This window comes from Apis dorsata, unplaced genomic scaffold (assembly GCF_000469605.1).
Source record: "Apis dorsata unplaced genomic scaffold, Apis dorsata 1.3 scaffold_577, whole genome shotgun sequence".
Lineage (NCBI taxonomy): Eukaryota > Metazoa > Arthropoda > Insecta > Hymenoptera > Apidae > Apis > Apis dorsata.
In genome coordinates this window covers 816,139-840,861 of record NW_006263787.1, presented here as the reverse complement: position 1 = coordinate 840,861, position 24,723 = coordinate 816,139, and the positions used below count along the sequence as shown (strand labels likewise).

The 24,723-nt window shown below is 31.7% G+C and overlaps 1 protein-coding gene across 1 annotated transcript in view; it reads left to right on the top strand.

Annotated features, from left to right (window-relative positions):
- The window catches only part of LOC102678781 (rho GTPase-activating protein 7-like), a 212,828-nt gene that overhangs the window by 6,759 nt on the left and 181,346 nt on the right, over positions 1–24,723 (top strand). The window contains exon 6 of the mRNA XM_006621078.2: positions 6,508–6,550. Coding sequence (XP_006621141.1) covers positions 6,508–6,550 — 43 coding nt within the window. The remainder of the gene's footprint in view (positions 1–6,507; positions 6,551–24,723) is intronic.

Sequence of the window (24,723 nt, the reverse complement as noted above, 5' to 3'; positions counted from 1 at the left end):
CAAATATTAAAAATTACCATATACTGATTTTAAAGCCTGCTATTGATTTTTCAAAAACAAAATATTTTCTATGATTTCAAAAAAATTCTAACGATTTCTAAAACAAAAGAAAAACAAAATTAACAATAATCAAGTTAATAAGTACATTTCTTATTTTTAGAATTTCATTCCACGGATACTTCATAGGCGTTATATTTACACCAGATCTCTAAATCTCTTCCATGTTTATCATACCTGAAACTACTGCTCTACCTAGATATTTCATAATGTCACAATATTATCTCACGCTAGGAAACACTTAAAATCCATCTCATGGAGCAACAACAATAGTTCATCATTCCCGCACCTATGAACTATGTATTCTCCATCACACGAAAGAAAACGGAAGGCGAACGATCCTCTGTGTCCTGAGGGATGCCATAAATTCTCATTCGTTGACGTTGTATGGGCAAATAGCGTGAGCCAGCTCTATATTTATCCGGAGAAGGACTCTCTTTGATATCGTGACGATCGCCTCGCATTGACACGAGTCGCAAACTTCTTTACCTCCAACTTCTTTGAATATTTTCACGCCAAGTATTGAGTAATAGTCGCAATTTATAGGACAATTTCAAAGCGACTCGATAACGATTTTAACCTCGTCGTTGGTGGATGCCTGGTATACGTAAATTGTTCAAGGTCAGCAGCGGTTCTTTGATGCTAAAAACGACCCTTCGCTCTCGAACCGATATTCTGTACTTACTTCGGCCATTTTTGCCACCGATTATGCCGGGGGAGAAAATAATATTCGAATTTTTGCAGCATCGAGTTGAATTTCGATGGTTCCTATAATTGGGCGGTAAAATTATTTGATTATCGAATATTTTAGTTTGATTAGTAAGTATTATTATCAATGTATTTCTGTAAGAATTATTATTCGTACAATTTAATTTTCAATTTCGAAAAAATACTTTAATTCCATATATTCTCGGTTGAAGATTATAAAAGATAAAAGTATATTCATTTATATAGATTTTTAAATATATTGGTCGATGATTGGAATTAAAAAAAAAAGAAAAAGAATGTAAAATAATTTTACGTTAAATATTAACGAATTTTTCGATTGTCCATTAATTATTTTCAGTGAAAGATAAATATAATTTCAGTCGGCACACTTGAAAAAACATAAGCGAAGCTTTCAGCTTTGCGGCTATGATTAATTTTCTATGAGTCGTATTGCATCACGTTTTACATTTTTTAAGATTTTCAAACTTTATTATACGCTTCAAAATGAAAAGAAAAGAATTATAATTTTTTCACTAAAAAACAAACTAAATATTCGAGTCAAATTGTTTATAACTCTTGTAGTTATAAGAGAATGATATATTTGAAAAAGTAAGTGATTTGATTTTACTATCAATTTTGTAAAATTCAATTTTGTAAAATTCAATTTTGTAATATTCAATTTTTTACAGACTACAATTACTACTGAAATAGAAATAAAAGAAGACAAATGGTTGCTTGAAATAATAACAATAATTCATAGCGAATACAGTTTACACGAACTCGTAATATTCTATTTATTTGTCCATATTTTTTTTCATCCTCGAATGAAACGATAAAAAATTGGGTACAAAGTGTGTAACCAACTGAGTGTTATTTACTCGCAATTTATTGATCTGCTTGCGGCTCACCATATTCAGTGTCTATAAATCACGAGCGTATCCCATTGTTACGTTATGGAATATCAACTGTTAATCGGTATGGACTGGCTTAAAAATGATATTTTAGTTGAAGTAATATTTTTGGTCCTTCGAAGAGCAACGTTATTTATAGTTCGTGTCACGGCTTTTTATAAATTTTTAGTTACATACGATGGTGAAATACGATATTATTATCTTGAAATCTCGATTGAAATTAATAAATTTATAAACGAATTCAGTTAATCATTCACTATTGATTGACACTCAGAAAACATTCAAAATTACAGAATTCAAAGTCATTGTAAAATAAGAAACAGACGTGTCAATAAAGTTTTAGAGAATTCAAAGAATTTATAAGATAAACCATTGTGTCGATAATCATTATTCAATTTCTGATTTCTTGAATAATTTTTTGATATTAAATTTTCTATGCCTGGAATAAAACTCGAAGGAAATTTTTTAAAAAAAAAAAGGAGAAGATAACAAACTTTTAATTTCATGCCAAAGATATTCTTATATTAATATAGAAATTATGTTACTACAATAAATTAAGAATCAGAAAATAAAATATCCATCCTTTCCATCAATTGAATTCATCTCTAAAGTTTCCACGAAAGAAAAAGAGAAAAAGAAAGTAGAGCGGAAACTGCATAAGAAACACCAGAAAGAGATAGCAAAGGATAGATTTATCAATTGGTTTTCGGTACAGTTCCATTGTTGAATCCGCGTTATCAATGAAATGTCGATACACGAGAATTTGCACACGAGTGAGCATCGCCTTGGTGAACACACATTTTCGCGAAGGATCGGCATCTAGATGATAATAAGTGATCAAAGCTAATGGAGCAGTGAGCCATGTCGACATATTAATCGGTCGGTGTCTCTCGTGGCTTTAATAACTATCGTGTGTGGGTTGTATGCACGAAAGGACAGAAGAGAACGGAGAAAAAATCATTGCACCTGTGATGTGACCGACAAACCTTCAAAGAAATATTTTGAAAAGAAAGATTCAATGTATAACAGTGAACTCTATTATCTGCCTCACGATTTTAATTGAAAATTAATTTATTTGTTTTTTTATCGTTTAATAGTAAATAATTATACAAATAATACGATAACGTGAATATTACAGACGTATTCCTATTTCAAATTCACCGATGATATTTTTATTCGATTGATATTATGACAATTGCGATAATATCATTTATCGACACATTGAATTTACCGATATTTATTTTGTTGATATTCGTGTCATCGATGTTGACTTTACATTTATATTTTATCGTTATTCTTATTATTTCTTGCGCAAAGAAATTAATGCATCGATGAAAAATTATTCTTCATAATGGTAAATGTAAAAGGTGAATAAAAAAGGAATTGGAATTAACGTCGATCAAATGGTGTCGATAAAAATATTTTAAATGGAATGATTATCCGAGATCATATATCAATGCGATGAAAAGCAAGAATGAGTTATTTAATAATTTAATTTAGCTTCGCATCATCGGTTGGAATGGAACCCTCAAAGAGAAATATTGGGAAAAAAGTCGATACGGATTTTACGATTCAATTGAAGATTGAAATCAAGAAACAAAGACAAACTTTTACGGATAATTTTTCTTGAATCGTATTATTTGCAATACATTAAAAAAAAAAGAGAGAGAGAAAAGAAATTGTGTTGATAAAAACAGGAAATAAATTCATGGAATCGGAATTATCGAAATTTTTTTGAAGTTATGCAGCTTATAAAAGAAAAAAGAAAATTAATTATTGGTTCGAGAAATATTTGCAATTGTGTTCCAGTTTTTCTTTTTGAAAATTTACAATTTAAACGTAATTAAACAGCTCAGTTTATCGTTTCGTATTTTGCGGCGAAGGACAATTAATTTCGAATATTCTCGTAATACATATTCTCGTCTTAAATTTCGTATCTCTGAAATGCAAATGAAATGCTAAAATGATGCTGCATGCGTATAACAACTGTTTCTACTGGAGATTAATAATATTACATTCACATCGATGATTTTGGTAAAATGCGGTTCCATTTAATAGGATGTATGTATTAAATGCAATGCGATTATATCGAGGTGAATTCGAATTTGCTTTCTAACTTGATTCTATTTGGCGCAATTAAATTATATGACGTTATTTTGATGAACGAAATATCTCTGTAAAGTGAAATCCAAATTAATCTAGAAATCTAAAATTATATTTATTAATACAACAATTTATAATGCTTAAATTAAATTTAAATTAAATTCTTAAAATTCAAAATTGAATTCTTTTTTTTTTTTTTTCTTTATGGAAAAATTTTCCAAAATCAATATCAATGAAGTAAGATATATTAATGCTTATGATTTTATTTTCTATTCACAATCATTATCAATTAATCAATTTTTATTACGTCATTATCGATATTTTTTTCAAAATCTCTTTGTCAATATCAAAACTAATTATTCTTAATAACATTTATCCCCATTTATTGTCCAGATATGCATACATAATCTCTTACGAAATTCTTGCTCTCTAAACATTTCAGTTTTGAAAGTATAAAAAATAATATTAGAATACGTGCAATATTAAATAAAATCAATAAAATTCTACGTAAAAAATAATTTTAAACAAAACAATCGTTTATCTATAGATTGGAAATTCACATACTGGCACGATATTTTATATTTTTCGTGCAGAGAAATATAAAATTATAATGGATAATACAAGCCATTTAAATATCGAAAGAAATGATTGTGAATGGATTAAAAAACATGAATAATAAAAAATAGAGAAATATATTCATCCACAGATTCGGATAAAATTGAATTCGCGAGATCTATAAATACGAAATGAAGAATATATTATAAAAAGTTTATTTTACAAATATGAACTATTTTAATATTCCAAGGCGTTGACATTTCAAAGCTCATAATCCAATCAAACAAGAAAATATCTTTCAGCGCTAAAAAAGTGTCGAAAGAAAATTCATTATTATTTTTAAAATTAACTCTGCACCAGAGCTGAATAAAATATCATTTTAGTATAATAAATACCGAGTAATTCTATTTTATAATTCTTTGAAAATGAAATATTTTATTTGATACGGAAAAATTTTTAAATAGTAATTGAAAATACCATTTTATTCGGATTTTATATTAAAATATTTAATTTATCTTAATTTGTTTTCTTTATTTTAAATATTATTGCTGAAAGTAATGATTCCCATTCAATACATTTATGAGTATATATTGATTTTCTAATCTCTCTTTATATATCGTGTACTAAAAATGGTAATACAACTATTATTTATACCATTATTTACAACTTGTCCTCGCCTTAACGTCTTGCAATATCTCCACAATAAAAACTCTTAGATTTCAAATCAAAGAACTGCGTCATTACAATATAATAATTTTACTTTATGCCAGATTATTAAAATAAAATACTCAACTTTGTGATTCGTATCGTTAGGATAAAAATATTTTATTCGTTGAAATTTTACATCTTATTTAAAATACCATTTTTATTTAAATACAATCCAATATCATTATTATTTATTTCCCCAAATATTATTCAGCGTTATTATCTGTCTTCTATTAATCGACAAATATATAATCGAAAATTATATCGTTTCGTGCAAAGAACAAGTTTATCAAAGCGTAGAAAACGTGAATTTAATAACAACACATCGTATCCCCGTCTATTTTCCATAAGAGGAAGGGGGATAGAATGTCGCCAACCCACACGTTGCCCTTTTTTTTTTTTTTTTTTAATGAAATCACGCACAATTAAATTATAACATAACGATGTTAATCGTTGAATCGCTTTCCTCCACGATAAGGTCACGGTCGTACGTTTGTTTCGACGCTGTGTTCGATATCTCGACGTATGTAGGTCATGGTTCGACCTCTTCCGCTCTCCCGTTTCCCCATTGCCAACCCCGTGGTCATTTTCTCTCCCTTTATTTTTTCCTACGAAGCACGCTCTCCACGCATCGCGGAGCTTTAATTGCACGTAAAATATGATGATGATACGCGCCCACGTAAATTTCAACGTAGCCAATTAAGCGTCAACACGATTTGAGAAAATGCGCAAATCGGTTGGCCATCAACCGATGCTAATTTTATATAAATTTGCTCGTTACCCCTGATTTAATTAATAACTCGGTCGAGGTTGTGCACGTTTTGTCGGAATTATTTGGCGGAATTAAACGTTTTAATTTTAATACGAGAATCGAATTTTAATTTCGTAGAATTTTCATTGCTTTTTTCTTTTTTTTTTTTTTTTTTTTTTTTTGTTGGTCGTGATTTCGTTTGTCCGCGTTTCTTGAGAACAAGAAAAAAGGATATTCAACAAACGCATTAAAAAATAATAAGACGAGCCTTTGAAGGAATGTTATTGAGCTAGATTTGAAACTTGCCTGAGATGTAGAAATAAAACTTCGTCTGAAATGCCAGCGCAAAGTAACAGGAAATTGTTATGCAAATAGGAGGAAATTTACACGTTCAACCTGCTTTACCGTACATTTTCCTTCGCGGAACGAGAGAAAAGAATAGACGATAACTGCGAAATGAGAATCGTCGCACAAAGAATTCCGTTTCTACGGTTTTATTCTAAGAGAAGTACAAGCTTGATGTACAATTAGGGTTTGTTTGTTTTTCAGTTCACGAAAAAAAAATTCAATCTCGATACGTAAATACTACGAAATAGAGGAATAAAAGGAGATCAAATTCGAGTCACGATATATTTTTCCCAAGCATAGTTTAGAAACTTGATGTTATTCTATAATGATCTACTTTCAAACTGATCGAATTCTTTCGTTTGATTGCAGAGTTTGCAGCAACCACGCTCGCAGTCGGAACGCCAGCTATCAGGTGAGTTTTATATGTAAGCATACAATTTTTTGCAGTGAAGAATTCGAATTATTATTTCATAATATCTCTGAGTTGAAATTTTAATGGTAATTCGATATTATTAATATTCATCGTTCATTTTTTTTCAAATTAAATCTCGCGTATCGATGCATACGATTCTCCTTTCTTTTTTAATATTTTAATATTTCAAAATATTTTCCATTATTTGTTCATAATTGCAAATATATTTTAAAGAATAATTTAAGAAGCACACGGAGAAAGAATTCGAAGATATTATTTCCAATATTATGTTTCAAACAAATTCGATTGAAAAATAATCAATGATGCTCCAATATGTATCCTCATAAATTCATCGTTCAGGAAATTAGAATTCTATTTTATATTCTCTGTCGCTGAATCATTATAGATCCAATAACGAAAGATGAAATAACGCAGCATGTCATATCGAATTTTCATATATACAGTGGAAACCATTCATCATATTTATTTTCGTAGCTAATTCAAAAAATCCCACGAACAATCACATTTTACAATTATTCTTCGCCATATTAAACCTTGTTTATCAATAATGTTTTATTATAGATGACGTAACATTTTAAAGAATCATCGAATTTATTTCCAAGTATTTAGATCTGATATTCGATTAGTTTTGAAGTATGTACTACAATTTTTTGATAATCGATTAGTAAATATAATTATTAATTATTTTTCGATCACTTTCATCTTCGTATTTAGTTATAAATAAAAAGTTAAAGTAGAATTATATAGGAATAGAATATTTCTTGGATATCTATTTACGTTAGTAGTAGTATTTGAATTTGGAATTGATAGTATTATATCTTCAAGGAAAAGTATGAGTCAAAACAGAATGACTTAATCATTTTCCATATTATTACTAACTATGAACAACAATATCGTATCCACCTGAAAATTGAAAGAAGTAAAGATTTTCTTGTCACTTTAAATACTAACAAATAAAAAAACAAATTTATAAATTTTCAGATTCAAGTTTCACACAGATATACCAATATAAATAATTTTTCTCCAAGATGCACTGTAATATCAGCGTCCAACGTTTAGAAACTCGTCGCAACCCCTTTTCTCTCCTTTTTCCCTTTTCCCTTTGGATTCTATTTCCGTCGAACGCTATTTCATTCTTCTCGGCCGGTGATTTATTCGATCGAAGCCCGGCCAATTTGTCGCCTTCGGCGCGAGAATGAAAGTAGCCGGTGCTACACGTCCCGCGAGACCCGCAGGTTAATTCTTAATTTCAACCTTGGGGTCAGCACACCACCTCCCACCGGAAGCCTTAATCACGACCAACGTCGCGTTGCTCGAGAAAGCAATTAGCGCTGTCCCGCGAGCTCGTCGATAATTAATTAAACTTTCGCGATCGATCCAGCCGATGTTTCTACGACCGACTCTGTCCGATACGCGGATTGCACGCCGGTTGTTCGCCTTCTATTAGCCGTCTTTCACGCGTGTGTGATTTTCAGATAGAGAAGATTGGATTAGATTAATTTTTCTTTTGATTTCTAATGAAATATTATTAAGAGGATTGGAGAAGGCATGTATCGCTCGAAAGTGGATACTTTCTTATTCTGAATAATAGTTTTGTAAAAAAGATTTGTTTTTTTCTTTTGGTTTTTTGTAATTGTTAATTGTTATGTGTACAAAATTATCTTTTAATATAATTTCGTAAAGATAAAATGTTGGTGAATAATAAATAATAGTAGAAGTAATAAAGATTAATTTTAGTTAGATGGTAGATAGATTTAAGCTTTATGCGTTGATATGTTCATTTGTTTTTTTTAAATATCTTGCACGTTTATTCTTTTTATTTATTTATTAACAATTAATCGGTTCTATTTATCATAGGTGAATCACAGTGCGAATTTCTCATTAAAGAGAATTTTTCCATATAGATGTTGAGTTATTAATCATTAGGATCTTCCATGTAGATCTTCCATAATACTTTGTGATAATTTTGACAAAAACCTTTTCGTGAAAAAATCTCTTTCAATATTTCGAGTATTTTTAAATATTCCATGACATATTTTGAAGATTCTTTGATGAGAAAATCAGTAGCGTGGAAAGCTGGTGTGGAAATTTGGTACAGAGAGATCGATGAAAGGGCGGAAAGTAGAAGAATCGAAGATACATGCCACCTGTAGACTCGTTCTACTTTAATCTTTGATCCAACAATATGTTTCGTTCGTCATTACCCCAAAAATAACGTAGATATAATTCCTATTGAAATTCACAGTTAATAATAAAAGAAACGAATGTCGAACTGAAATATTGATTTAGTTATTATTATTTGAATGAAAATCAGATTCGAATCCTATATTTTATTTTAAATTAGTAATTAACAGAGGAAAGAGTTTAATCCTGTTATCTTTGTCGAGTCTGTACCAGTTGAAATGAAGTTTATATTTATATAAATGCATACAGTATATCCGTTTTAAATGTATATTATTTCTATAATAGTAAGTATCAAAAATACGAAAATAAAAATTGAATGGAATCAAGATACATTTTCAAAAATCTAACGCATACGTACGTAATTTTAATCGTACATTATATCCTATATAATATTCATAAAATCATTTTCTTCCTCACTTTTGTTCCTCCTGAAATTCTGTAAAGATGTAAAAAAGGACGACAATATTAATACGCCGTTGTACTTTTCAGAACTTTTCAAGTACAAAATATTCGAATGCTAAGACGCTCATAAATTACATCTTCGAGAACATATTCTTACGGAGCAAATATTGACACACATTCATACTGATATATTAGAGAAATTGACGTCCACGTCGATGCGATTATCGAAAACATTATTTCATAACACACTGTATCGATCTTTCCGGTACCGACGAGAGAAACTATCTTCTATCGAATCGATACGATTCAAAAGGGGGTGTGCCGATGCGAATTAACGTTGCAAGATTATTCGTTTCCATCCACGGAGCATAAAGATGATATATATCACGCATTTCCGCGCCAAGAATGTGTGTCACCGGATATTATCGATTCAGACGCACGTGTTAGAAAACGCGGACGTCGCGCTCGAATTTGAATATCGGGCCTGCAATTATGCAAATTTCACTATGCCCGTGATTTATTGGGATTCTTACGGGAGAAGGAAGAAAACACGGAGAAGGCGTATATCATGGTTTGGATTACACATTAATGGGAATTTTATTACCATCTTTTCCTTTATTACCTGCTGTTAAATGATGGATGGGGGATGTATATATCCATGCTTTTTTTCTTTTTTTTTTTTATTTGAACGATTTTTATTTTCAGTTTTACACGCGTGTTTACGAATCTTGATTCTCTTCATTTGACCCTCATCGACTGTTTTACAATGATGGATGACGGAATTATTGCGAACACGCTTGGAAATTATCGTTTGAGAGGAATCTCGTTAGAATGGAACGAGAATGGAATTGAATCTAATTTGATAAAAATATATATATATATATATGATAATAGAAAAAATGATCAATATAAAGTAAATATATTTTATATTATAATTGCAATTAGAATTATAAAATCAATATTAAAATTGCAATCTCTTTTTCTTTAAATTAGAACTGGATATTATTTTTATTTAATATTCGATCTTAAACGAATATTTAAAATCGTTAAAAAGACAGATAGTTTCACTTCCATTCTTCAAATATTTATAATAATTTGATTATCCACCGTATTATTAGATTTTTATTTTCTCTGGAGTTGCTATTTCAAGAAAATTGTGAAAACGAGTGAATATTTAACGCATATTGTTGCATGAAACTTCGCTGTTGTAATGAAATGTAAAATTATGATGTAATTATACGAGGGAACTATGTTAAATTTGAAACTGCTTGAAATTCAATGAAGTTACAAATCTAGGTATTTTGTTAGAAATTGGATAATTTGAATACACGATGTACAGATTTCCATTTCATCCTATCTATTTTTAGGTTTTGTGTACGTATATAAACTTCGAACAGCCAGTATAATTTATCGTGAAACGTGTATCGTTCGTGTTTTAAACGAAATTATCGAAGACACTCATTGCTCTTCAACACAATAATTAAAAATCGATACGACGAAGCATAGAGTAAATACAAGCGAAGTTTATGCCTCGAGAATTCTATGGAATATATTTTTCAGACAATCGTAATCAAGCGATACTTCATTTCCTTGTGTTTCAAATAATTTTTCGTCCATAAGAAGAAGAAAAAAGAAAATGTTCTTTCAGGGTATCTTAAACGAAGCCCTTAAACATCTCTTTAAAAAAATGGAGCATCAAGTGCAACCGATAGCCTATCGATAATCGAATACTGGAGATAAGTGTTGCATTTTTTTTTTTTTTTTTAACATATTTTTGATCTTCGAATTATTTCCCTTTTATACGAAGGAATTATTCCAAGATAATTAAAAGAGACAAAGTTTCTCCTGTAATGAGTTCAAACTCATTACAGTGGAATTTTTATTCCACTGAAATAATAGAGAGATATATTCGCTCTTTCTGAGAAGATTAATGGAATAATAATTTAAAAAAGTAAAATTAAATATAAATAAATTGATCATATTCTATTTGCTTCTCAAATTATCTTCCAATTCCATGAATACTTTAGAGTAATGAAGATATATCTTCATTATTATTTCGCAATGTTCATTGTGACAATTTAAATTATTATTAATATAGAATGATATTGAAATAGCAAAATCTAATATTCGAAATAATAAAACATTTGAATAGTGGATATGAAAGCTTAAATCGATTATTCCATTTGCTTCTATGAGAAACATTTTACTGTTAAAAGAAAAATTTGTTATCATTACTGTCACCGTTAAAAGCCCTTCACGAGTATTTGCATTTAACTCGGTTTCAAGAAAAGCAAGATCGATGATGGTGAAATTACACCAGCTTTTGTCATTTGACGCGTTTGTCATTTTTCTAGATTGCACCACGTTACACGTTTGTCACCCTTTCCCAGCAATATTTCACGTGAATATTCCCTTGTTTCGAGGCATCTCAATCTAGATATACGTTATTCTTCCTCAGGAAAGGACGCTGCAAGAAACAGGATACATCTTTCTCTGAAACGAATTACCATAATCATAGAGCCGATAAATGTATTAATCACGTTTATCCTGTGTAAAAAGGCGGTCGCCGGCGAATTCTATACTCGTTTTACCTGAAATTAATTATACGAATACGTTTATAAGCCTCAAGGATTATTGTATATACATAGGTTTAAACGAAAAGTGGGTCAAGTCTACTTTAATAAACCTCTGTTAGTGCGATCTCAAATCCTCGTGCGACCAGCTCGTTCGTACATTGATGAATTCAATTGCTGTGCGGTTATTAATCAATTAGCGATTTATACATTTATCACGCATGTATTAATTACCATGAGCATCAACAAAATATTTTTATTTTTCCGATCGAGAAGTTGATAGGTTTTTTTTTTTCGTTCGAAAATGCGAAAACCTGTTTAATTTATTTTTAATCATTTATCAGTTAAAAAAGGGCAATATTATTTTGATGTTTAAAAAATTGGTTTAAAAAACTTCTTTGTTCGTTTTTTCTTTTTTTCTTTTTTTGGTTGTCGAAAAAATTCAATGGGTTTTGAAGAAAGTTTCAATCGTGTCGGTGAAATGTTAGAGTTTTTCACTGAGTTATATTATTTTCATTGAACGTTTGAGTTGTAGACGGATTTAGAAGATGCTTCGAATCACGATTGATTATTTTTTGAAATGTAAACTTGTTTCATCTTGATACGTTTTGCTTTTTATTGTTCTTTGAGAGTTTTAACAGGTTTTGAAAGAAAGATTTATATATATATATATCTTCTTTTGTATTCTATTCAATCATTATTATTAAAAAATGCGTTATTTTACATTATCTTGAAGATAAAAATAATTCCCTTAGTTTTTCGTTTCATTACATATGGATAGACTAGTTTATAATAGAAAGTTTTAATCCTATTCATTTTCCGTGAATATTTTCTTTTTATTTAAAGCAAATTCATCTTAGCATACGAATCAAAATTTATTTTCAGTTTCCTTCATTTATATTTCGGATCATACAAATTTCTGCATAATCGGATCTCTTTTCAATTCCCCTTCGAAATCTCGTTCGATCTTTTCTCTCCCTTCAAGGATCTAATTTTCTCAATATCATCAATAAAATTCAAATTTCTTCCCAACTTGAGTCTACTCTTAAGATCTATCGTCATATTCCAAAGAAACTTTATCAATTAATTATTCTCTCTTATAATTATTAATTCATTCACTGACGTAATCATTTTCTTTATTAAACAGAATTATATAATAACTTTAATACGATCTCAAGCTTCCTTGACTATATAATATATCAATAATATATAATCAATTATAAAAAATATCCTATTCTAAAAAAAATTATTCGATCCTTTAAACATTCAAAAAGTTCAAATATTCATTTAAAAGTAAAACTTTCAAGGTACGTAACGTGCAAATTCATTTATCTCTATGCAGAATAACCAACTCGAAATTCGTTCTTTATGACAAATATTAATTTTCGTGAAATTTTATCATATTACGAAGATAATATTATTCCAAGTATAATAATATAATTAATCATTCTTTTTAATAATATACACAAGCATCTTCATCAAGATAATACAACAAAATTTCACATAGAGAATTAACATAATTAATAATCAATATCCTCCCTCCCCCAGTAAACAGCGAACGTACTAATAAACGAAGCTCGGCCTAAAATTTCACCCGAAGAAATTTTCGCTTCGCGAACATCGAAGAGAATCGATCCTTCGAAAAAGCGAACGTATCGGCTTTGCAAGCAGCTCGTCCCACTCACGCAGAGTGGTTGGCGCGTAACCCACGTCTCCAACGTATGTATCGAGCAGGTGATTTGATCGAGGGAGAGGAGAGGAGGAGGGGGAGAAAAAAAAAGAAAAAAAAAAGGAAAAAGAAAAAAAGGGGGGAAAAAAAAAGGCGAAGAGACGCTTGCGCTGCGGCGGTGACGGCGGCGGCGACGGTGGCTTTCGTCGGCCAATGGAACACGGTGCCAGTCGTCGCTATCACGAGCTCCGCGGCGCTGGCCGCAGTTCACCAAGCGGCGTCCACGCGACTCGCGACGCGCGCGTCTCGCTCCTCGAGCTGGTTATGCGGCTTTCGAGAGGGCTTTTCGACGCTCCCTCGAGGCGAACAATCGTCGTCGTTCTCGAAACTCTGTGCGCGTTCTTACTCAACGCCCGTCGTCCAATTGTCGTCTTATACTCATTTTAGGTATTGTATCTATCGATCAGTAATAGTGCTTCGGCCTTATGTGAAACGATCGTGATCGATCTTGGGAGAGTATGCATCGAACTGGATTTATCGATCCAATTTTTCTCTTTTAAATATTTTATCTGTAGATTTTTTAAACCCATGTTTATTTATACATATAACGGTATATGTAATGGTGGTTTTTAAATTCTGAAATTTTGAGTGGAAATGGAAATTTCGCGGGGGTGGTGAATTGAAATTCGCGTGGCAGCGCGCCAATTCTTTCGTTCAGGTTGTATGTAATATTTTGTGTTATGTCGTTGGTTTTTTTCTTTTTTTGTATGTGGTAGATGCCCGAAGATTTGTTGCAATTTAAAATTTCTTTAGGCAGATTATGTGTAGTGACTGTAGGTGGGTTGTTTCGTGAATTGTATTTTTTGCGCGCCAATTTCTTGGGAACTATAAGATTCTCATAGATGGTAGGCTGAGTTTGATATTTCTTTGCGATTTTAAATGGTTTTAAGGTGATTTTCTTATTCTTTAATAATATCGTGGATTAATTTATTAGATATTGATTTAATAGTGATTTAATTTAAAAAATGTTGAACGAAATTGGGGATATTCATTCTTTATTTTTCGATAGAAAAATTTTGTTCTAATGAAACTTGTAAATTTTATTGTCGTATCGAAGTTCATGAAGTAGAGTAGTAGTTTGTAATCATTTGATAAATCTTATTATATTATAAAATGTTGATAATAACGCAAATAATTGCATTTTATTTTAAATGTAAACACGAATGTGAAACATTGAATTATTTTCCTATGCAAAAGGAAATAATTTCCTTTCTTAATGATATCATCTTTGTTTTCTTTTCTGGGTATCTCGAATCACTTTCATTTGTTCAGATTTCAAAAATAGATAAGACTTAATTATTTCCAGGGGGGAAACTTTGTACCGATGTTTCTATTGGAAAAATTACATAATATTTTCATGAATAAATTTTATCGTCTCGCATTGTTAGGAAGATTGCTAATTAAATTATCCTAAAACGCATCCCTATTCATTGATCAAACTATACACTATAGTCACACAGATTACGTAACAATCGATTTATTAATTAAGAAACCTTTTCTAATTTTATTCCCGGTATAATTCGTAACATGCTTACAATCGTTCCCCTTGGAATCTTTTTTTCCAAATTATTTTTATTTCAACGAAATTTTTTAAACGAAACGTTTAGAAAAGAAGGAAGAAGGAAAATTTATTCCTCCTGGTATTTAAATTAATAAGAATGCAAATTTTACATTCTTCTCTCCTTGACACGTTTCAACGAGTTAAAAAATTTTCAACAAAGTGAGCATTAATTATGCAAAGTTAAGGGTGCACGTTAGTCCAAGAGGGTATCATAATTAAGGAAAACACAGTTTTTCCCTTGCCGTGTTCGTGTTACCAGCATTCGTGTGTGCAAATAAAAATGTCTAGCCTTCGTGACTAAGGACTTTTACGAAAGCTTTTCTTTCATCTTCAAGCATTCATGAAATTCACAATTACAGCTCAAAGTGCTTTCGCAGAGAAACGAGTCCTGAGGGAAATTCCCTTTCGAGACGCGTTTAAACGTGTAACTTTTCGAAATTCGATTCGAATCGTTGGCGATAAATATATCTATTAATCAAGGAAATCGATCAATAAGAAGTAATAATGATAAATACAAATAATAAATATTTGTTTTCATCAAAAAATTATTCAAAACTCGTTATAGCATAAACATGTCGATAAATTGATGTCCGATCAAAAATATAAATAATTGATATTAATTGATGAAAATGATTAATCGTTTGCTGGTTGATCGATCGCACATGGAGGCACAATTTTGCACTGATATTTTTCATGCATATTGATTTTATTATTAATCTTATTCGTATATCGTATATTGGAAAATTCATTGGAAAATAACTAATATGAAATTCTGTGAAATTTGTATTTTAATTAAATTTCAAGTCAATCAATCTCGGTAAATATCTGAGCAAAATTCTATGAAAATCAATTTTATTGTTAATCTTGGTTATAATGAGATTGTTATCGTGTTTTAAATTTTTAATGAAGAACGAGATTATTTAATGAAGAATTTAAAATCCGATTACATCCCAATATTTTATATTATTGGCAACGCTCATTTTTTTTCTTTCTTTAAAATATAAAGGAAGAAAAGCTTGCAGATTTTTTTATTAAATATGACAAAAGAAGGATTGTGATTCGAAGGATGTTGGCAAATACGTATATAAGAAGCACAGTTTATAAAATTCACAAGTGCTCGAGAACTGTTGGAGGAAGAAAAGTAATTTTGAATGAGAGAAAAGATCTTAAAAGCATAAAACAAAAAAATATTTTTCAACAAGAAAAGATGGAATCTCGAATCACAATGAAAGAATAAAAATATTCTTTGGAATGAAAGGATCATCTAATACGTACAAAAGTTCATAAAAAATGAAAGAAAAAAAAAAAAAAGAAATTGCGTTTAGATGGGAAACAATTGCACGATTTTTCGATAAAATCCATGTGCAACTTTCACGTCGTTCGAAAGGGGACCATTGGAATGGACGAAGTTAAATATATATCCGCGATGAGGTCTACTCGCAGGACCATAAAATATTTACTGTGGCGTGACACGAAGTCAAAGAGGCAGACTTTATTGACAGACGAAACGACGAAGCTTACAAAATTTATCCTCCATTAATTCTCCATCCATTTGCGTTTCATCCCAATTATTCATCGACCGTCTCTCTTCCTGTTAACCGGTCGCGACTTTTATTAAGTCGGTCTCGATCCACCATTGAGTTTCATATGCATGTTTCACAAATTTAAATGCTTTCTAGAAATTCGATTGTCATCTAATGGGATACCTGTGAATATTCTATTAGTCTTGAGCTTCGAATCTTGTTAAAACGGTAGTTTGAGAAATATTTTTTCAAGGGAATTATTCTTAGCAATTTCGAGTTTATGTCGTTTCTAGTATCTTTTAATCTTAATTTGACTCGTTTCATTTGGAGAAAACCATTTTTTCTGTGTCTGTCTTTGGGAAGATCAGATCTAAGCATTCTAAGAAATCTGTAATTAATTTATTTTTGAAATAATGAAAATAATTCATGAAAAGTTATATTTGCAATTAAGTAATTTATTTTTTATGATTAATAAATTATTTATTATTACTACGATTTTCATTATATTACTAATGTAGACATTTAAAAGATTAAGAAACGAGTGTCATTTTTCAGATAATCGGTTCTTTAATCCATCATTTATTTGTTCAAGTTAAGAAGATCAATTGAAAAGCAACAATAATGATCAAATAATTATTTTTAAATCATCGTTTAAAACAAATTTTACCCAAGTTTGGAAAAAATACTGAGAGCTGACATTTAGTATTAGAAAATATTAGATTCGAGGGATTAGAATTCTGGATTTCAGTCAGAAAATTTCATTCTTGCTAATCTAATTTCCCTGTATAGCCTAACCGCATTTGGTTAGGCTGCATGTAGGCGGGAAATTCAATTTTGTTACTTGATGCGATAGAGATGCGCTTCGAACAAACGTCTTTGGTAAAGTTCAAAGGTTTTCCACGAGATGCATCGGTGACAGTGATCACCTATAGACGCTCAACCTCGAACACACTTGAATAAATATCGGATACAAATAGGTTTCGATCTTATATGCTTTGACATCAGGTCGCGCAGGATATTCGGAACGAGGAATGCATTTTCAATTCGAATTATGAATCCGATAGTGTAGTATCCTTATATACGTGACTTTGGTAAATCTATTTTCTTCCTCGACTTGTAAACGATCTGTACGATACGAATTGAATTCTCGTACTCCATTTCAAGTGATATAAAAATAAGAATGAATCAAATATTGATGTAAATCTTATTATTAAAATATATATAGATTAATTTGAAACACTTTCTTCAAATTATTAAATCAAATTACATGTATCTAATACTATTTTATTTCCATCTCTAAATTTTTGATACAAAAACTGCAGAGAAACAGAACATTCCCTTCTCTTACAAATTACTTAATCATTGTACTCAACTGTAATTATCTCCATCGCTTAATTTTCTCCTCTTATCAAAATTCACATAAATATTCAACAATGCATTTACCAGAATTAAATCCAATTTATCGCTCTATTTATCTACGATCTTTCCCTTCTTTCCTCCCCCCATCATCGATTAATTATCGAGGAGAGCACGGTCGATTAAATTTCAGTAACTAGTCACCGACCGTACAGGAAGCGATCTGTCATTAATTAGCGAAGCCGATCGAGCACTCTCGAATCTGTCCCGTGTCAATTATCAAATAACATTTCGCGACAATACCGAATTAAGATCGATCTCTCTCGATCGTAACGGGAGATAAAGGCGTTATTGTTCGGCTTGGCCAAGTATTTAATCTTTGCCATTAACCACCTTTTGACCACCTTGGCCTCGGCCGATCGCGGAGAAAGGTACGAGGAGACGTATTCGAGTCGTGTTCCGCGGCATTGTCTTCGATCCTCGATCTCCATAGGTTCTGTTGAAAAGGAAATTCCTCGGTGAGAAAACGTAACTGGCGACGCCTCGAAAGTAGGCTAATCGGAAGTTGGATACAGTTGCCTGGCTGTTCTCGTGATGAGAATGATGATGTTTTACGACAACCAATTGCCGGGGGAAGTCGTTATTTTCAGTTAGAGACTTTTTAGGAACTGTCATGGGAGAATGATTTAGTAATCGCGGGAACCGATACTCTTTGCGAGTGGAAATGGGTTTCCAGTTTGTTTCGTAGATGACACGTTTCCTTTCGCAAACATGGAAATGCGCTTAAGTGAAATGGAGAAGTGGATGGAGATGGCTTTCGAAAATTCTCTCTCTTTTTTTCTTTTGTATATATAATTTCAATAAATAATCCCCGGATCTTTAATTTAAAGATTAATAACGCGGTTATTCGATTTTGAAGATTCGATCCGAATATCCAAATGGTTTGGAATAAATCGATTTATTTGTTCAGAGATCGGCTCTTATTTATAACAAGATTTATTAACGCGTTTTATATCGTCCTAGATTTACAAAACGAGCTGGTTAACGTTTCGAATGCCCCTCTAAATACGTATGAATCAGCATCTGCCAACGTCGAAGGGACTGTGCCCCTTCGAAACGATTACACTTTCGAGAAATTTATATTTTCGGCACGATGGAGGGTTATTTTTACCCGCGTTTGATCGTTCCACCAGTTTAAACTTCATTCCTGACATTTCGACGCTCTTCATTCCGTACTCGTTAGAATCTCAAAAGGGTTATTCGTCTCAAAAGTATGCTTTCTGAATATTTTCTTCGATAATAAATTATCAAGAATGAAATTTCTATTTTAAACTTCGTTAAATTAAATTTATTCATCTCATCCTCTTCTTACAAGAATTTATTAACGATAGATACGTGGATTTTTTTTTTTTTGTTAGATTATTGAAGATAATCTAATACATAAGATCTATCTTTTACGTTAATTCAAAACCAATAATTCCTGGATTCAATATATTAATTATCTATTACAGATATTCTTACGTTTAATAATTATTTATTAGATTACTCTTCATCATATGGTCAATATTTTCCATGTGTATTATTTAATTTATAATATCATTCCTTTCATTCAAAAAATCAAGATTAAAATTATTTGGTTAAGAAACATCTCTCTCGTCTCGATAGGCGAAATCGAACGGCGACTTTTATCCCTCGGGTTTTTTTTAAAAATAAAAACCCGGATCGTTACACCGGGACAATCGAGCCACGATTTGTCACCGAGTTCTGGTCGAACGCGCTTGAACCTCCTGCCCGACTGACGATTTCACAAGCGTGACCGATTAGACAACCAGTTTTACCGGCTTATAAACAATCCGCAACGAACGATAGCGCTAATCGAGCGTACGCTGACACCTGTTTCGATCGGCCAGTAAATAACGACGAAAAGAAAGTTATTTGGCACACCGTCCGCGCGACCTGTATCTCTCGACTCAACGACGACACCATGAATATTAATAAGACCCCGTTGCAATTAGTTTCACTGGAAATTGGATTTTAGAAGTTTACTGCTTTGGCTAATGACCATTCGTCACCGAGTTAGAACTTAACTGTTTTCCGCTGATTACCAACTCTCCTTTCTCAAAGAGAGTGTACATGTATATATATATATATATACATATCTTTCCGGATTATGATCTTCTTTCTGATCTTCTTTATATGCGCGTATATAATTTTATCATCTTTGATAAATAATTTTTTCTTCTCGAAAAAATTTATGTTATGGTGGAAATTTCATTGAGATCAGTTGATAAAATGGCGATTTTCATGTATGTAGCTCGTTGTAGGAACATTAATCGAAATCCATAAAATGTATTTTTGAAATTTGTATTAAACGAATGGAGGGGTGACGAAGAAAGTTTAATTTTAAGAAAAGTGTTTGAAGAGTGTCATTGTAAGTCTTGGAGTCGCGATAAAAGGAAGGAACGAGGTCTTTCTGCAACAGATTTTTATTCTTCCGAGGTTTGTTATCGGAAAACACGATACGGTTTTACATGTTCTTCGCGTGTTCATATCGTGTCGCAGTTCTAGGATATTGGATAAAAGAGAACGAAGGAGGGGTTGGATAAGCTAATCTCCGTGTGTAACTTGTAATCTTTCCGACCAATTTTTCGCGTGTATCGAACACATACATACACAGACACCGGGAGAAATCGGGGAGTATTCGGGAACGGAGCACAGATAAGCTCATCGTCGCTTATTTTCTCCACTCGCGATTAGATTTGAGAAACGAAATTGATGGAACGCAGAGTTGTGAATGTGAATTTTACGTATCCAGGCTCGATAAACTCGATATTTCACTCAAGATCCCAATAAAAAAATCATCCACGCGACAAGAATTTCCAGTCTACAATCTTGTCGCCTGTCAAGTAGCATTTAATCATCGCGGGAAATAAGGCTCTCGAGTCGTGTAAACACGTGTCTTATTTTCGTTTTCTTCGACGATCCAGCGAAATTCATTCGATCCCCTTTCGACTACGAGACTGAATCCTTCTTTCCCGTTTCGAGCGCGGAGAAAATTTGGTCCCGGGAGCGACGACACGCCACCCATGTCACCCTAATTCGCTTGCAAGGTGACAATTAGCGGGCGCTGATACGACAAGCATAAGCAATTAAAGCTCGACAGATTTTTCGGCCGAGTGGAATATCCCCGGAAGTGTCGGACGACGGTGAACAAGCGCTAATAGCTTCCTCTGCGGCCGTGTCGCGAGCGCACAGTGTGATAATGCGACAAAGACTCGCCTCACCGGTGGCTAAGCCGCGCGAGAAAGTGACGGTAATTTGCATAAACTGAACCGGTCGTTTTAATCTCGTTGTCAATGATCGTTCCAGATGAAAATTCGGAACGAGGGCCCGCTCGTCCCTGATCTTTGACGCGATGATAATGTTACGTATAAATCATCGAGTGTAATTATCATGATTTGTTTCGATGGATGATCTCTTTGTCTCTGGTATCTCGTTTATCTTTGTTTAATCTTGCGGGATTGATCCTTGTTTGTCGATATTTTATTAAATTTATTTATTTATTTTTTTTTTTAAAGATTGTTTCGAGCGTGAAGAGCTTTGATCGTTCAAGATTAAAGTTAAAGTGAGAAGGTCAACTGTGCGAGAGAAAAAATAATTTATTTTGTACGAGAATTTAGTTTGCTTGTATCATCGATATGTGAAAATCTCATCGATATTTAACTCTTTTTGAATGCAACGCATTTTGGAAACTACGACGACCAATGCATAGATCGGCGAAGTATCAAGCGAGTTAACAATAAATATTCATGAGCGCAGGATAAATAATAAAGCGTGTAACGTAATTGATAAGCAGAGAAATTATGAAAGAGTGTTTATTACTCACATAAAATAAATTATTTTGCTTTGCAGTTGACTTTCAGTGACCTTGAATTCAAGACCTTTTAAACCATAGATTATTAAAACTCGTGTCTTAAAACACTCTACTATATAATACCGTAAAAAGAAAATATCATGCCATTTAGAAAAAAAATAAGGTCGACTCTCCTGTGTCTTCTATCTATCACCTAAAACAATTGATTCAACTTTCGCGTAAATATATTTTTTTCTTTTAACAATTGTGATATTCGAATAGCTTCTTAAATATTTTATCCTTCTATTTTACAGATTTCCATATTTTATTCTATAGTTTAACCGTTGACGATTAATAAAATTACTTCGTAAGTATTTAATTAATAGCGATAATAAATCAAACAAACATATATAATAGAATTCATTATCCAAATTATGAGAATGGAACGAAAGTTTATCAGCAAAGTTAATTATTCACGAGGCGTATCATCTTAATTTCCGGGCTACGAAGTTTTAACTCTACGTATTAAACCGTCTCTGGTAATCGGCTAAAAGTACTATTAAAGTTGAAAACGAGGAAACGTCGAAAGGGCGCGGTTTTCCTCCTTCTTTTTATTTTTTATTTTCCAGATAAACAGATCCGTTTACGTTAATTACAACCCACGATGAAAAACTAGATTAATAAGAAAAACTCGTAGAGAGGCGGGAATAAGTTCAAAGATGGTAATAACTCGTGTAATGTGAGAGCAATTGGTATAATTGATCCTCGTAAAGATCGTTTAAAAATTTATGGATTCTTAATGTAGGAAATATATTAAAATTTCGTCGTTTTTTTTGCAGGCATAAATTGAATTATGAAAAGAGAACCTCAAGAGATATCTTATTAGGTTTCTTTAAAATACTGTAAAGGATTAAAAAAGAAATATAATATTAAGTTGTTGCAGATGGAATGATAAAATTATTGAAAGTAATATTAATATGATCTTGGTCAAAAAATTAGAACGATTTTTACAACAATTTTCTTATTTTTGCTTTTATTTTCCCAAATATCCAGAACTTGTTTCTTTAAATTCAATTAAGAAAGATTGATGATGCGTTTCAAGTAAATTTCTCAATTAGGTTCATGCAACGCATCGATCACACGTGTTCATCAGCCTTAAATTTTATAAATTCCAACTCTCGATTATCCATCAATCTCAAAATTAAATGATCCCTTCTAAAGAAAATCACAATTTATACGATATGACGTTTAATATTTCGAACGAAGAATCCAAGAATCTACGAAATCATCAATCTCGGTAACATTTTATTAACTGAATAAATCGACAGGAAAGGAAAAAAAAAAAACCTCCTTCGAAGGTTGTGCATGCAAGTTGTGTGTACCATTCGAAAACTCGAACGTGTCGCGGCCGGCATGGTGGTCGAGTCGAAAGTTCGATGGCATGATTAACCAATGTCCTCGAGAGATATGGCGACAGGACCTGTTGAAGTCAAAGGTCGGTGATCCAAGTGCTACAAATCGCTCGTTAGTCACCGTGATTACCGCTTTCCTTCGACAATATATACACACCGCGTCTTTGCCGATAAATCTTTCCTCGCGTTTGTCCTCGCCTCGAGTATTGTCGAGCACAGGTCGCCATACGCTTTGTCCGCTTACATCCGGTCGAATTCGATCTCTTTGCTCTTATATCGTTCGCAAACTGATTTCTCTTCTTGTTATTATTATTCTCCGATAAAATTGCAATGGATCTATTTTGGAAACGATGATTATTTACGATGCCAGTGTTTGATTTCTTTATTTTATTAATCGATTATTTTGTTGTAATTTAAAATGTTAATTTTAAAGGAGAGTTTTTTTTTTTATATATTATAGACCTTTTTAGGTAAATTTATGTAAAGGTATAGAAATATATAGACTTTGCATTCGATAAAGGCAAAATTGAAATTTTTTTGAGTTGTGCCACTATCAATAAATAATATTAAATTCAATGATTGATGATGGAAAAATTATTTTTTGTATCTCTTCATAATTATGATAAAAAGATGCAAGAAAAGTTTATTTTGATTAATAAATATCTAGTTTCTTATTTCTGAAAGATACCAAAGGAAGATGTTGACTTTTTTTTCGAGTTTTATCAAATTATCAAATTATTTTTCTTGGGGTAAATTTATACAGATTTTACCAAATACACAATTATTATGCAATTTTTGTAGTCGAAGTTGGAATTGCTAGTAGAAAGGTGGAAAGTGTCTGTCGCGAATCGTCGTCTCGAATCTTTGCACCGAGTCAATATTTGATGGCAAGCAATACAGGGTGATATTCGTCTTCTCGAACCTCAAATCCTCGAAAGTTGGAAAAGCGTATTTCGTGGCTGGCCCGTTTTTCGGTATTCCACTGCTCTTCGACATCATATTCCTATGTTCGCAAATAAACGTCTAGTCGACCACTCGATAAATTTGCTCAGAAGCCATGTATTCGATCAACAAAGAAAGAATTAGATTTTTTTTACTGTATTTGTTGTGGAAAACGAAGAAATCAAAAACGCGTTAGAAAGATCGTGAAATAAGAGAAGGAAGAAGAGGCAGATATTTATTAATTATAAATACAATTACTCGTAAAAATAAATTTTAAAAAAAACATGAATATTTTATTTGAAACATTGCGAATATCATAATGATTAATATGGAATAACTTTTTTGTTAGAGAATATTGAAAGGGGCAAAATTTATCTTCAAAATTTTAATATCATTTTCATATTTTGAATATTATACTCTATTGTAAAAATTTCTAATTGAAATGAAAATTGTATGGTAAAAATTTGAGAATTAATTTTCACGCATTCAAAGAGATTTTCTAAAAAAATAAAATGATCTACACGTACAAGGATTTTCATTAAAATTACATTTTTGTAAAAGTATGTAAATTTGCTTTGTACGAATATTTTTACGACTGATTATATATTTCTTCGTCA